The sequence below is a fragment of the Harpia harpyja genome, chromosome 17, assembly GCF_026419915.1.
Source record: "Harpia harpyja isolate bHarHar1 chromosome 17, bHarHar1 primary haplotype, whole genome shotgun sequence".
Lineage (NCBI taxonomy): Eukaryota > Metazoa > Chordata > Aves > Accipitriformes > Accipitridae > Harpia > Harpia harpyja.
The window spans coordinates 24809370-24821331 of NC_068956.1; the positions used below are offsets into that span (position 1 = coordinate 24809370).

Sequence of the window (11962 nt, forward strand, 5' to 3'; positions counted from 1 at the left end):
CCTTGAGCTTTGTAAAATTAAAAGACAACATAGTACATCTAGTGTTGGTGTGCATTACAAATGCTGCAGCCTTTGCCCAACAAATCTGTTGGGTCTGATCCTCAAAAAGTCAGAGAAGGTAACTTTGGTTAGTCTGTGGTTCCAACTGATGGCTGTTCACTGAACTGGTGCAATAAACATTGGGTTTCAAAGGAAAGAGAGGGGTTTTTTATTTAGAGACAGAAAAACCTCTACTCTGGAAAATTCAGAGAACACAAAAAACTAGCTTTCTATGAGGTCTTACACTGATTGCTTTTAGAGAAAAGCAAATGTATCCTACTATAAATCCCTTTTGTTGCATACAAAAATACTGATACATATATATCTTCTATCAAACTAATACATGAGCATGAATATTCCAGTCTAAAGTCAGGCCTAAGTGAAGCTAAAAGAGCACAGAGTATGCAGCAAAGAATCTTAAAAACAGATGCAACTCCTTCCCAACAAGTTCTTTCTTTGCACCAAAGATGTAGCAAGTAGCCCTGGACATTACAATAAAATTAAATCAAAATCACAACCTGCATTAAAAACAGCATGCAGGACTTCACAGATTAATTACAGATAGGGGGAAGGGGGATAGAATTCTAATTAGGACTGTATCATAATGTATAAAATTAAAATGAAACTCTGACATGTGCTATCTGCCATGACATGATTGTGGTACTGCAGAACCTGAGTGGTTACACAATCTAGCTTAGTAGTTCTGAAACTGGAAACACATGGTCAAAGGCCCATTAGGAGGTAACAATTTTAACTAGAATAGAGCAGAAGATAGCATAACTCCACACTTGAGACAGTACAGCTCTGCTCCATTTACAACACGGCCCCAGCTGCTTTTTCATCAGTCATATCCCCTGCAATTATCCAGCATGATAAAGCCTCTTCTTTACTGGGGATTTTGCTGCAGGGTTTACTACTTTAGAAGCTGTTCTCAAATGGCAATGTTGGTGGTAAGGAAAAGGGGTATAAACCCTCATTTAAGATTAAAGCACTCCACGACTTCTGAATATTTAGATTTGCAAACTTATTGAAATACACCCACGAGCTCTGGCAAGATGGATATTATCTACAAATAAACTAGGAAAAAAAAAAAGGAACCATGGAGGCCTTTTTATCCTATTGTTAAAATCTCTACTTCTTTAAAAATAAATAAATTTAAGAGCAGGCCTTTAGGAAATTCTTTCTCTTTTCGAAGCCAGGGTGGAGTAGCTGCTTTATTCTATCTTTGGAAGGAAGAATATTATGGTATAAACTTTGATGTTTCTGTTTTGTACAGACCTGAACACTGTATTTAGTTTTCTAGCACAATAAAAATCCTGACTTGGCAATAAGAAAGACATGCTAAGATACTCCAGTATTATTATGGTTTTCTGATTATTCAAGGCTGTTTCATTCAAGGCTTAGACTTTCACATGATTTCAAAGCACAGCATTACCTATGTTTGAACGCAGTTGTTTATGAATGTTTTATTACTACAAACCAGCATGGATGTTTTACACGAATATAAAACCCCTCAAGCTACTTAAGACTTCCCTCTACAGCTCTCTTTTTTACTGTCATAAAGGATGTTATTCCTCCCCCCAAAGTAATCATTTATACTGTGCACTGTGTGTTGGTTGCAGAGCGCGAAAACATAGCATTCAGCAGGGGCTTGAAAGAGTACACTAAAATCCATGTTCACATCTGACCCATAAAAGCTATTTTAAAACCTAACTATCCCTGGCTGCAAAACGTTTCCCGCTCATTATTATAGTACACATTATCAGTCCCAGTTGACTCTTCCATTATGCAAATACAGATGCAGAGGGGAAGCGCTGCAACACCACCAACTATTATGGTACCATATCATCTTTAAGGTTTAAGGCAGAAGTGGAGTCTATCTCTTTTCATAAGCCAAGATGGACCTACTGGGCTTGGGATCTAGACTTGGGAGATTTCAGCCTGTGAAGTACGCTGCAGAGTGTAGAATTTCTTCCTCTACCACTTAACTGCGATGTGGGAAGATCCCAAAATGAACCTCTTTTTTTGGGGCTCACTGAACAACCCATACAATAGGTGCTCTCAGTCCCCACACAGCAACTTGGCTTTGACATTGTGCAGGGGACAGAAAGGCACATCATCATCTTTCGTTAGTATACTCACCTACAGTTTCCCCTACCGTTCTGAGCGGAAACACACAAGGTCATTACCCAGAAGTGGGAAGGAAGAGAGGCACAACAGATGTCAAAAAAAGGTAATACTGCAATAGTACTGACATTTACCAGTTTTTGCATTGTACTAGTACAAAACCTATACATCACCAAACACTGCCTTACGTTACCCCGCTTCCAGCACAGAGATAATTATACAGGCATACAGAACATGTATTTGTCATAGTTAACGCAATATAGCTTTACAAAGTGGGAGGTTCAGCAACTAATGTGTGTATACAAGAGAACAATATGAAATCAAGATTTGCTTAACTTCTATTTGTTATTGAAAATGATTCTGGAAACAATGTTAAAGCATCAATGATCATAAAAGAGTGTTCTCACACATAATGGAAGTTAGGTGTAGCTGAACTACTGTACACTTTGTCCTGTGTTGAGTAATCTTAGTTTAACCATGTTCAAATCAGTTGAACACTTACTGCTTAAATCCCCCACCAAGTTAAAGAAAACGGCTATACTATTGCATTTATCAAAGATCCCCTTAGATGCTAATTTCTTAATGAAGGGATTAAGACTCCCTCCCCACATTTACCATGGAAGGCCCTTAATCAAGTTTCTCAACTTTTATTTTCAAAAGAGCTCAAGGTTTCTATAAATTAACACATTTAACATTAACCAAGTGAGTGTTTTATTTCAGTTTAGTGGAAACAAAGCCCAGAAAACACAGTGAGAGAGGAAAGCATAGTATCTTTTAATTAAGTTGAATTTTCCTAATTTTCAAGTTTTACAGATATACGTTCTCCCAAAGTTCTAAAATAAACTAAAAAAGCCTTGATATTGTACATTTCAATGGAAAAGGGGGAAAAAGTATAAAGTGCAGACATATGATGGGGTTTTTCATTTGTTTAGTTTTTCACTTGCTGAAGCAGTAATACCCTTAAATGCCATTTCTGCTTTCATTATTGCCTTTTCTCACTGCTTCAGAGGTCACACTGTTGTGGTGCTACATGTTGAACTAGTACTCCTGAGATACACTAACAGCTAACATATGGCTAAGCTAACTGGAGCCAATCTGTAAAGCAATCAGTTGGTGTTTATGATCTGACATACACACTTTGGGTTTCAGAGGGTTTTTGCCAGATTAGTTCTAGGCTGGCTCTGTGACTGAACACCCAGCTGCAGCTGAACTATGTTGCTTGATTTAGTTTCCTCCAAAAGGAATCTAATTTGTGCACTCTAAGACCACTCCCAGATGCAAACCAAATTATGGTAAATTGGGATACCTAGGAGAATCACTTCAGAATTACACACACCTTACCTGAAACAAAACACTAATGAAAATGCACCCAGCACTTGTCTAAAGAAAAAAAAAAAAAAAAAGGCACCCTATATTAAAAATACTGTCTAAAACCATGTCAGCAAGCAGGCAAACAATTGCAGTTTTAACCTTGTTGTTATCATCCAACGTAATAGGCAGCATTTCTCTTACAAAGACTTGATTCATAACCAGCCTAATGTGCTTTGAAGATTACACTGGTCTTAGTCTTATAGTGGTGGTATGGGGGGGGGGGTTGATCTATCCCTTTCTAGAATAAGTATCAGTTGATAACTTGGTGGGTCATCTTTTCACTAGTTTGCTGTAACAGCTTTATTCTCTAGCTTTATTGAGTTGTAATTTTCCCAAGTAAAACCAAAAATTTCACCTTTAAAAGACATTTCTTATGTCAAAAGTTAAATTTGTTGTCAAAATTCTGAAAGATCCATTTCTCCCTTCATACATGCACTATGCTAGATCCTTCCCTCCAATGCTCTTCACGTCCCTCAAGAAGCAAGTAACAATAAAGATAAAAGGTGACTCACATAACTAAACCATGTTCATAGGTATAGGTAAGCACAATTTTTTAAACATGACCTTAGCTATAGGTAAGTGAACAATAACACCCCCCCCCCAAAACAGAACTTTCATTCTTCCTAGTGACAGAAAGGCATTACAAGTAAAAGGGAAACTCAGTAACCAGGAATAGCAATGTTTTCCTGAACAAGAATAAAACATTACAAGTGTAAAATTAATTTATTTATAATTCACAAAAATAAATCTCGGTATAGAAGCACTCATTTACTAGTGCTTTCACTTTTTTTTGCCATGTGTTAGAAGACTCTTCCTTGTCTGTGCCACTACTGAAGGTATACAGAATTTCATAGCCTACACTAATTAATGCACTGTGACTGATGGAATCTTCTGTTAAAGAAGAAATACATAATTCTACTCTTCCAGTTATGTTTTATCAGAATATGTGAAATCATACTTTTCCAACTGTTTACATGAATCAGGATTAAGAGCAAACAGAATAGCTATATTAGATCAGTTTATATCTGTTGTTCTGAGTGCAACCAAAATGGAAACGCATTTCTTTTGACACTGTTTCTAGCCCAGGAAGCAGAAGTGAAATATGCTGAGTGGGATTCAATAATCCTCATTGTTCCTTTATTTGCAAAAGAACATGCGTTATTAATACACAACTTGATAATCCAGCTATGAAATATTTGGATAGTTTGAGTTCATATTTTTAAAATACTTACAAATTTGTGTTATTTTATTAACTAATTAGTTTAAGACATAGTCCTGTATATTCTAACCACATGCAGCTAAGACAAAAGGTTTTTTATTGAGTACAAATAAAAAATTTTCTGCCTGGGCAAGGAAAATGATAGCACAGCACAAAATTACCTTCTCTTCACATTTGGTATGTCTACCAAACCCATCTTTTTGAGACTCCACTGAGTATACACGGTGTATTTTCCTTCACAGCAACTAGATATAGTCATACATCCTTCTGTTTTGAATACTGAAGTCAAAGATAAATTACTCTCACATATGAAGCTGTGACTCGGGAGAATTAGGGCTCTGGGCTTGGCGCTTTCGTGGAATGGATCTTCAAAACATGAAAAGGTGTAACGATGCTTCTACAATTCTTCCCCAATTGCTGCCAGACTTGAAATGGACTTCATCTACTACCCTTAATACAGAATGAAGTCATATTGCTATGAACTAAAATACTGCAAACAAGTCATATTTATACTGTATAATTCCAGAAGATTCCTGGGGTAACACTGTTTATGATATCAGGTGCCTTTGCTTCAGTTTCCTGGGATCAGATGGATTTTCAATAGCATTGGTGCAACACATCTCATAATGACACTTTTTAAGTGGCATCCCAAAAGATCAAAACTATTACCTTCAAAAGGTAAAGGTTGAACTACACTAGCAGACAAGATAGGAAGTCTGAGAGATGTATTTAAAAGAAGATCTGATGGTAAGCTTAGAAATCTTTCACTGCCTAAAAAGTACAGACAGTTATAAGCATTGCATTAATCTTTTAGAAAAATCAGACTTACCTAATCACCCAAAATGCAGCGAGGCGGGAAGAACACATTTACTCAACAACTTTTGCTGATAAACTGCCCGCTGTGGTGTCTTTCACATGCTTTTTTTAACCCACGTAATTCCCGCTCATAAAAACAAGTATGTTGCTTTTATAATTTCCCATTTTCATGGAATTATAAAAAGAATTTGAGTTATGAAAAATTGTAAAAATGTTTTCCAGTTCTGGCCTACTTATGTTAATAAAGCATTCTGGTTGTATGCTCAAAAACATCTAGATGTTTTTGTCCTCAACTGAAAGATCAGATAGACCTTATTGAAATAAATAATTTGTTAAAAGCATTTAACTTTAGCAAACTTCCTAAGCTAGGAAAACAAGTTAACCCCTGCACAGCGCTTTTATATACCTCTTTTCTTCAACAAACTTGAAAGAGAAAAGTAGACAATTTCAATTAATGGACAGATATCCTTTTACTACATTTTTACAGAATGATTCCTAGAAGTTTTAATACAAATTATTTGCTTCAGTACTTTAAAAAGTAAATACAAAGACATATAAATGACGAACCAAATATTCAAGGTTTGTGCAGTAATAGGATCACTTATTCTCGCTGACACAGCTAAAAATTCTGTTGGCAAGACGAGAGTCCAAGTTGGTATTTCCTTGTTTCTTTGTGCTTAGAACTTGCAAGATGAATATATGTATACATACAGGTAAAAAGAAAAAGGAACATTTACATAATTGAAATTACCCAACTAAGTAATAAGCCAACTAAATAATTCTCTGTGCTGGTATAAATATTGCTTTACAGCTACAGAACTTCAGGAATTTTTTCCTTCCTGTCTCATATTTGACATTTGTTTTATATTAATTTAGAGTCAAATTCATATTTTGATGTAAATTTAAAACAAATTTGTCTAAACTAATTAGTATACTAAGCAGTGTCACAAACCCAGTATTTTAAAGAGCAAATGTACAGACTCATCTTTTATTACCATACTGTAGCATGTTACATCTACAAAAATGATGATGACAAATGCCGCAATCATGCTTGAATCTTAGTGTCATATTTATCATGAAATATTCTCCTGATAAGAACTCCAACAGATGAGTGAACCTCCCTACTGTGGTTTAAGCTCTTGCCTCAACTGCCTAACAAATACTTCTCCAAAATTTAATGTGGTTGCAACAGAATCACCACAACAGAACATGTGCCTGAACACTTCCAGTCCACTGATAAAGGTGGATTCAGGTCATGATACCAGAGTGAAATGCAGTGGCTGAGACACAGCACATGTTCCTTCTTGCCAACCCAGTCAGCAAGTCAGACAGCTGGATAAAGGAATACCATAACACTGCTATTTTCTCTATGTTACTTTAGTCCTCTCCTCCTCTGCTTTCTTTTCTATCACCTCCTCACTTTGAAGCTATATTTTTCCACAACTTTTCTTCCTTGCTGTAACTCTCAATTCTCACTTCTTCCAGCATGAGTCTTCTGTGTGCTTTTCTGTGGAATCTGTTAACCCGATCATCAATTAATGTTTAAGTATTATAATTTGTGCTTCAGAGGAGACAGTGCAATTAGAAGGAACAGGAGTGAGTACATCATAGCCATTTCTGGCTGACTGCAAACTCTGGCAAACATCAATTTACATTAAGCGCAGATTTCACAATCAGGTTTGAAAACCCTATTGTAAACAAATAACTCCTTAAGCAGTAGTGAAGTCCATATATGTATGCCTATCTCACTGTTATTTATAAAATTTTCCTGCAATTAAGTGTTTTTATAAAGCCTCTCTGCTATGACATCGGAGGTAGGTGCACGGCAACCTACCCTCAGCTGGGGACTTCAGGGTCTGTTTCCTCTAAGCTGCCTTTTTTTCCCCACATGCTTGTTTGAACTTAAGTACCTCCCAGACCTCTTCATCCTTGTCAAATGTGACTGAAATGGGCAAAAGGGTACTGATGTCAGTACCCTTATACAGGAGACAGGCAGGAAAAGGACAATAGCCAGCCATTCAGCATGACTCCACAAGTCTTACTCATTTCAAAAACAAAACAAAAATTTGGATTGTAAGATATGCACAGACTTCTCATGCAGAACACAGTTACGTCATACAGTCGACATCTAGCTACAAACTTTGTATTTGATGTCAGTGTTGGGGGACTGAATTGATCATGAAAGACATTCAGCGACACTGACGCTGTATATAAGATGCTAAACTGGCAGATAGAGAAGGGAACACGTAGACAAATACCTGAAACATGAAGAAAAGATTTTCATGTCTAATGCTACTGCTTGTAGATTAGCATCATTTTTAAATTTCATTAAACTTTTTCAGGTTGTGCTAACATAATCAACCAGTTTCTAGACGAAACACTGAAAAACAAGTACCACTACCATTACAACTTCCTTCTGTGTGTCTGAGACTGACATCTTTGTAGCTTCTAAGCTACAAAGATAATTTCTATCTTCTCTTTGCCTCAGCTACCATAAGACTTCATACCTTTCAACTGCTGGCAAGCGTTTGCTGGATTCTAGACAACAGAAGCCAAAGTCAGAAGTACTAGATTCAACCTCTATTTTATGGTGAGTATAGCTTGGGGCACATCTTCATTGTGGTTAGCATGGGTTACTCTACCACTTCTCAGCCATGCATAAAAACCCCATATAATTCAGTCAGGTAAGACTTTGACTGCAGTTTAATGCATGGATGAGGGTAAAAGACCAAGTTCTACTTTTACTGCAAAGACATTAAAAAAAACACCACACCCCACCACCACCCCCAACACACACTTTTAACCTCATCCATTTTGCAACAAGAACAGTGGCTAAACCACTGCAGCACAAAGGTATTTTCCAGTGCTTTTCCACAATCTCCAGCCTTGTAATTAAGACTTACTACAGCACAAGAAACCACAGGAGTGGTGATGTAGAGCAAAGGAGTCCAAGGAAGCTCAAAGGGGATACAACACTAGAAGACAGTACTACAGGAAGAGCTCTGTCATCACTGGTATGAACACTGGAGTATAGATCAATGAACTAAGGAAGCATACAAAAGAACCAACCCTTTGTAGACAGAATGTGCTCTTGTAAGATCTTCTCAAAAAGCACCGTGGCTAACAAACTAAAAATACTGGATATCACTCTTCACTGTACCCACACAACCTGCCAGTACTGTAAAATGTAATATATTGCATTCTAACATTCAGAGCTTGAACAACAAGTATAAGATGCATAAGCTTAAAATATAAGGGAGTCAGCAGAAGTGAAACTTGAATTTGGATACAAAAAAGGAAGTCATGAAATGCAGGACTGCGATGGAAGAGCTTCTTCAACATACTTACAGACTGCTCTGTTACAGAATATAGGTTTGTGTAGACACAAACTGTCTCTTGACAAAAATTGCCTGTTACTGATATTGTACTAACCAAACACAAGAAGAGAAGCAACAGCCTGAGAGTTCTTGTAAGAAGCATGGGGAAAGGCAAGAAAAACTTTTAAGAATTTTTAGGAAGTTGTCTGGCAGTTTATCCAACAGTGGGTTGACACGAAGAAGAATTGCCAGAAAAAAACCCCAGTATACTCAGCAATTATATTCCTTTTTGGTTTTGCAAAATGTATGCTTAAACATGAGTATATGACTCTTGCTAAAATTAAAAAGATCTGCCTGACCATAACCACATTGTTCTAAACAACCCCACAGTAAATACAAAGTGCTTCTACCTTTACTGGAATATTCTTAAGCACAATCTTATATTATCTATTAAGTGTTGAAAAAAACTTTTACAGCAGGTATCCTATGCTAGCTGTCCCATCTCACAGCACTATTAAAACTCAGGCATCAGAAAGGCACAGGAAAAATCTTATGCATGGAGTTTATCCACCTCAGTGCACATGATTATGATTGGACAGATAATACCTAACTGCCGTCAGAATTTCAGCTTCATGGGTATAGACACTTTAGTTAATCATAAGAAGATTTTTACTTGAAAAAATTGTTTTGGGATTGACCTAAACGTCAACGACATAACATCAATGACATAATGTCATTTCTAATACACGTACATACAGAATAATCTTAAACTAGCTGCTTGGCCAGTCCAGACCTACAACTTCTATGGTGTCTAGAAGCAGAAAAGTGAGGTCCCATATTGGACCTAAATCAAGAGGCCAGCACTGAATTTATGTTGACACAAAGGCTTGTGGTCAAGCGCGGGTGAAAAGATGTTAGCTATAATTGCAGTAAAACAACACTGTCGTAGCTCAAGGATCAATCACACCGACTCCTCAATGGTCTCACCTAAAATCTAACTTCTTCAGAGAATGAAAACTCCTGAAGTACATGGTATACGTCCTACGATATTTGGCCATATAAAGATGTTGGTATACAGCTCATGAATTCAATAAGTCAGACTCTCCAAGTCCAAATGAAAAAGATGTGATCTCCCATATCACAAAAAACATCACTCCAGCTGAACAACCACCTGAGCAATCTCACCCCATGGGCTTACAGACATTTATTCAAAATTCTCACGGGCCACATCTAAAATGTCTGTTTGAGATGTAAAGCCTCTTTGCAGCGAGATTTATGAAAACCATAAATCAGTTTCCAATAATATAAAATGTAAGCATTTCCCACTGTTTGATGCTATGAGACATTATAACCCTCATTCAGCGAATTAACAAACAAATGACAGAGTGTGTTTTTCCACTTAACCATCTCTTCCCTTCCCCCACGGAAACACATTTGGGAACAAGAACTTTCATTTGGCCGTGGAACAGGTAGACAAGAGCACAAATGCAAGATCTTCAGCTCTGAACCATCAACACATCTCTTCCACGGCAAGTAGTAGCTTCTGCTGACTAAGGGATATTTCCTCCCTTAAATCCAGCACTCCTGCACCAGTGAATCTACTGAGCTCCCCACCCCTCTTTAAAAAAAACCCCGAGAGCCTTATCACATCTGTGTAACTGCTCATAGCTCTAATTTATCAAGCGAGAGAGTAATGAAAAAGCACACATTGGAAGAAGCCTCCTATCGGGACCTGGATCGATGCAAACAAGTCAAATTGCATGCCACCGCGTGGAGCGTGCTTGGCTGAGCAGATCACGCGGGACGCTAACACTTTTCCGGGTAACCGGAGGAGCACCCCTCTGCTAACAGCCGAGGCGACTACGGCCCCCCCGCATGAGGAGAGTACTCGGAGAGCCGGGGGCAATTACGAACTGTGTCGGGAGAAGGAGGGCGCTTCTAGAAACCCTGCCCTAAACCCAACGTAAGCCGCAATAAGCAGCCCCGAACTCGAGGCGACGTCCTAAAGCTCTCCCGCCCCGGCTTTCGGCACGCTGCGGGGAAAAGCTGTGCTCGGTACAGCCCCGCGCTTCCACCCGCTTCACGCTCAGGGCTCGCCCCCCAGCCCAACCCAACCCGATCCCCTCAGCGCCTGCATCCAAGTTGAGTCTCCCAAAGCCGATTAACCCCCGCTCCGCTTCCGATCCCCGCCCACGGCAGCTCCCCCAGCCGGGGACGCTTCCCCGCCACCCCGTCCCCACGCCGCCGCATCACCCACCGCACGGGGCGCGGCGCAAAAACCCGCGGCCCTCCCCCGCGGACCCTTCCCCACAGCCCCTTCCACCCTGCCCGGGGAGCCAGCAGGGCAGGAGAGGGCCGCCCCGGCCCCGGCCCCGGCCCCGGCCCCTCACTCCCCCCCTCACTCACCATGGTACAGATGGAGGCGATTTTGGAGACTGTCATTAGGATTTCCATCCGCCCAGCGCCATCTTCCGCCCAATCACAGCGCCGAGCCGAGCGGAGCCGGGCCGGGCCGGGCGGGAGCAGGAGGGGAAGGGAAGGGACGAAGGGAAGGCAGGCGACGGGACCGGGAGCGGCTCCCGCCGCCAGCGCCCGCCGCGGGCCGCGCGCGGCGCTCAACGGCCCCCAACGGCCGGGCGCGCGGCTCACCAGCTCGGCGCCACCCGGACTCGCTTCCCCCGCGCGCGCGGCCAGCACCCCGCGAGCCCGCCCCGCCCCGCCCCAACCCGACCCCGCCTCTCGCCGGGCCCTAGCGCCGCCGGGTCAACCGGCCGGCTCCCCCCCCCCCCCCCACCCCTCAGCCTCGGCACCGCCTCGCGTCTCGCTCCCGCGCCCCGCCCTCTCCGCGCCTGGCTCCGCCCCCCCGCCGCCGCCGCCGCCGAACAGGCATGCGCGGCAGGGAGGGGGCGGGGCGGGGGCGGGGCCTCGGCTCGCCTCAGCCGGACCCTCGTGCCGCAGCATGGCGGCAGGGCGGGATCCTGCTGGCTGCTCTCGGGGCTCGGGCTCGGCTTTTCTTTTTTCTTCCTTCTGTGGCCCCAGAGGTGAAATCTTAACGGGCGCTGGCAGTGGAAGA

At 41.1% G+C, this 11962-nt stretch overlaps 1 protein-coding gene across 1 annotated transcript in view; it reads right to left on the minus strand.

Annotated features, from left to right (window-relative positions):
• Nucleotides 1–11602, minus strand: part of USP12 (ubiquitin specific peptidase 12) — a 38018-nt gene extending 26416 nt beyond the window's left edge. The window contains exon 1 of the mRNA XM_052812665.1: nucleotides 11296–11602. Coding sequence (XP_052668625.1) covers nucleotides 11296–11343 — 48 coding nt within the window. The 5' untranslated portion in view covers nucleotides 11344–11602. The remainder of the gene's footprint in view (nucleotides 1–11295) is intronic.
• Between the last annotated feature and the right edge of the window lie 360 nt (nucleotides 11603–11962).